The sequence below is a fragment of the Rhodamnia argentea genome, chromosome 5, assembly GCF_020921035.1.
Source record: "Rhodamnia argentea isolate NSW1041297 chromosome 5, ASM2092103v1, whole genome shotgun sequence".
Taxonomy (NCBI): Eukaryota; Viridiplantae; Streptophyta; class Magnoliopsida; order Myrtales; family Myrtaceae; genus Rhodamnia; species Rhodamnia argentea.
The window spans coordinates 20,363,788-20,367,135 of NC_063154.1; the positions used below are offsets into that span (position 1 = coordinate 20,363,788).

General features: G+C 43.2%; 1 protein-coding gene across 1 annotated transcript; it reads left to right on the forward strand.

The window, feature by feature from the left end:
• The first annotated feature begins 648 nt into the window (after positions 1-648).
• On the forward strand, positions 649-3,003 carry LOC115737183 (allene oxide synthase 3-like). The gene is made up of 2 exons (XM_030669186.2): positions 649-2,162; positions 2,942-3,003. Exon 1 carries the CDS (start codon positions 649-651, stop codon positions 2,116-2,118), a length of 1,470 nt encoding a protein of 489 aa, XP_030525046.1. The 3' UTR covers positions 2,119-2,162; positions 2,942-3,003.
• The last annotated feature ends 345 nt before the right edge of the window (positions 3,004-3,348 follow it).

Consider the following 3,348-nt stretch of genomic DNA (forward strand, 5'->3'; position numbering starts at 1 on the left):
GCCAAAATTGACTGGATGGATTAAATAGGCATAAAATTCAAAAGGATTAGGACTCAATCGTCAAGAAAGATGTTTTGAAAATTGGCACAATGGCAATAGATTTATGATTTTTTTTTTGTAATTTTCTCCCAATAAATAAGACACAAAACCGATATATTCACCAGCTTTTCTAGCTTTCTAAATAATTTCAAATATAAATGTATTCTTATTTTAATTATTTATTGCATAGTGACTTGGCAATTAGATTCCTTTAGACAAATTTAGAAGTGGCGAAGCTTCTCTTTACGTATCAAGTTGGCCAACTTGCCAATTTGGACTTTAATAGAAAAATCCGGAGAAGGGAGAGAGAGAGAGAGAGAGTTACAGTGTTGTTTACCGTGTTCTCTTCAACATGTAATTCGTGAAATAAGAAATTAAGGCTATGTTTAGTCCCTTAATTGTCCAAAAAACGATCACAGTCTACGAATCGGAAACGATTTTCCCCACCTTACATTGACTATATATACAGGAAGCCGCGCAGATATATGCTCACTCCAAACCCATATATGCCCCTCTTTGAAGCTTGAACATACCTAGAAAAAACCATATCGAGCACTTAACTTTGCCTTTGATTTCTCTCTAAACCCTAGTTCCATTTCTTCATCATCAATGTCTTCTTCCCCATTCCATGGCGACCAAATTTTGAAAGCTTCTCGTGAAAATGCGCCTCCACTTAAAGAAATCCCCGGAGGTTACGGCGCCCCTTTCTTTGGCGCGATAAAAGATCGTCTCGACTACTTCTACAACCAAGGCAGAGAGGAGTTCTTTAGGCATCGAATGCGCAAGTACGACTCAACTGTCTTCAGAGTCAACATGCCGCCGGGCCCTTTCGTGGCCTCGAATCCTAAAGTCATCGTCCTCCTTGACGCCGCCAGCTTTCCTGTCCTCTTTGACACGTCCAAGGTCGAGAAGCGAGATGTGCTCGATGGCACTTACATGCCCTCCCTCGACTATTTTGGCGGCCACCGAGTGTGCGCTTTCCTTGACCCCTCCGAGCCCAAGCACACCGTTCTCAAGCAATTCGTCTTCTCCATGCTGGTGTCTCGGCATGGGGAAATCGTCCCGCTCTTTAGGAATTGCTTGTCGGAGCTCTTCATCGTCCTGGAAGATGAGCTAGCTAGCAAAGGCAAGGCATACTTCAATACGCTTAGTGACAAAATGTCCTTTAACTTTGTGTTTAGGCTCTTCTGTGACAAAAAGCCACATGATGCGTCAATAGAAGCAAAAGGGTCAAAACTATTCGATTCTTGGTTGTTTTTCCAGCTCGCCCCATTGATGACCCTAGGGTTGACTAAGGCCTTCAACTTTCTAGAGGACATACTCCTACACACATTCCCATTGCCTCCATTCTTAGCCAAATCTCATTACCAAAAGCTTTATAAGGCCTTCAACGAGAATGCGACATCCATATTGGATGAAGCCGAGGGTTTAGGGATCAGAAGAGACGAAGCTTGCCATAACCTCGTGTTCGTTGCGGGTTTCAATGCCTATGGCGGGATGAAAACGACGTTTCCGGCTTTAATCAAGTGGGTCGCATCAGGAGGAGAGAAGTTGCATCGTCAGCTCGCTAACGAGATCAGATCCGTCGTCGAATCGGAAGGCGGGGTCACTCTCACTGCCTTGGACAACATGAGTTTGACCAAGTCGGTCGTTTACGAAGTACTGAGGATCGAGCCTCCGGTCCCGTTCCAATATGGGAAGGCAAAGTGCGATATGGCGGTCCGGAGCCACGATGCTGCCTTCGAGATCAAGAAGGGCGAGATGATCTTCGGGTATCAGCCGTTCGCAATGAGGGACCCGAGGGTCTTTGACAATCCGGAGGAGTTCGTGGGTCATAGGTTTGTGGGGGAAGGAGAGAGGCTGTTGAAGTATGTATACTGGTCGAACGGGCGTGAGACCGACGATCCCACGGCGGGAAACAAGCAGTGCCCGGGGAAAGATCTGGTTGTGCTCTTGTGCAGGGTCATGTTGGTGGAGATCTTCCTTCGTTACGACACGTTCGACGTTGACCCCGGGAAGTTGCCTCTCGGATCATCTGCAACGTTCAAGTCGTTGACCAAGGCCCCCACGAGCAATTGACCATGGTGAATGAAAGCAACTTCAAAAGCTGGTTGATAAAGTCACACGGATTTTTTTTCTTTTTTTTTGAAAGAAATATGTCATTCTCTTCTTCTTCTTCTTCTTTTATCGGAAGAAAGGAAGTTGTCATTCATATCATAATAATAGTTCAAGAGTTACATCTTCTAAGTATAGCCAATTTCAAACAATTTCTGAACAAAACAAAAGACAGAAAGCAGATAACAAAGCACATTTTGCAGCTAAAAGCACACTTCAACAGCCGATCATTAATGATGAGCACATGCCGAGATCTCTCACTCTATTTGCAACGGCTTAAGGTGCATGTCTAGATTCGATGTCCCCATCACCATCGCCGTGTAAAAACACCAACATCAAAATATTGAAAGAACACATATCTAATACGTGTAGAGAACTCCCAGACTACATTTAGATTTAGTTGGAAGAGTAAAATCTTCAAATCTTGACCTAAATTTAAATCGGAAGAGAAGAGCGGCATAATCTTGGAGAGGTTGTGGAGTTACGTATTGAACATCCTCCTCAATAGTTGTCAACTGGATGGATAACCGAACTAATTTCCACGTTCACTCAAAATCAACTGTAAAAATTTATTTACAAAAGCAAAATAAAAGCTTCAAAGAGGGAAAAGGCAACCACGAAAGGAAAGGGAGGAGGGAGGGAGGCAGAGAGAGAAATGTCCCTCTCTCTCCCTCAAAGACAAAACGAGCGGCAGGTCTTTCCCAAAGGGTGCAGGGAGAAACCCTAACAGAGAGAAAAAGGGGGATGCCTTTCACAAGTCATACAGATTTAGTGTTTTCTACGTTCATACAGATTGAATCAATCACCATTGCTTCGTGTTTGTGTTACGTACAAAACACTAAAGTTGGCCTGGTTTGAAGAATTTTTGCTGCAAAAAATTGTTGACATTCAATTTGTGGCTATCCTGCCTCAAGGCTTTATTTGATTTATCTTTTGGGTAAGATGTACAATTCGATTTTGCACGAAATCAAATTTACCTTATCAAGGCATCTATATAGGAATGTGGTAGGCGCTTTCAGGCAAAGCTAGGGGTGAGTGTTCTTTATATATATAGGAATCAATAATAAGAAATATTCCAAATTTCGTCCAAATTGCCTCTAGTTTAGGCGGACATTGAGGCAAATAGACATCTACATGATCTCCTATTAAAAAAAATTCTCAATTCCACCATCTGCTCAGGGTTGAGCCCGAGGA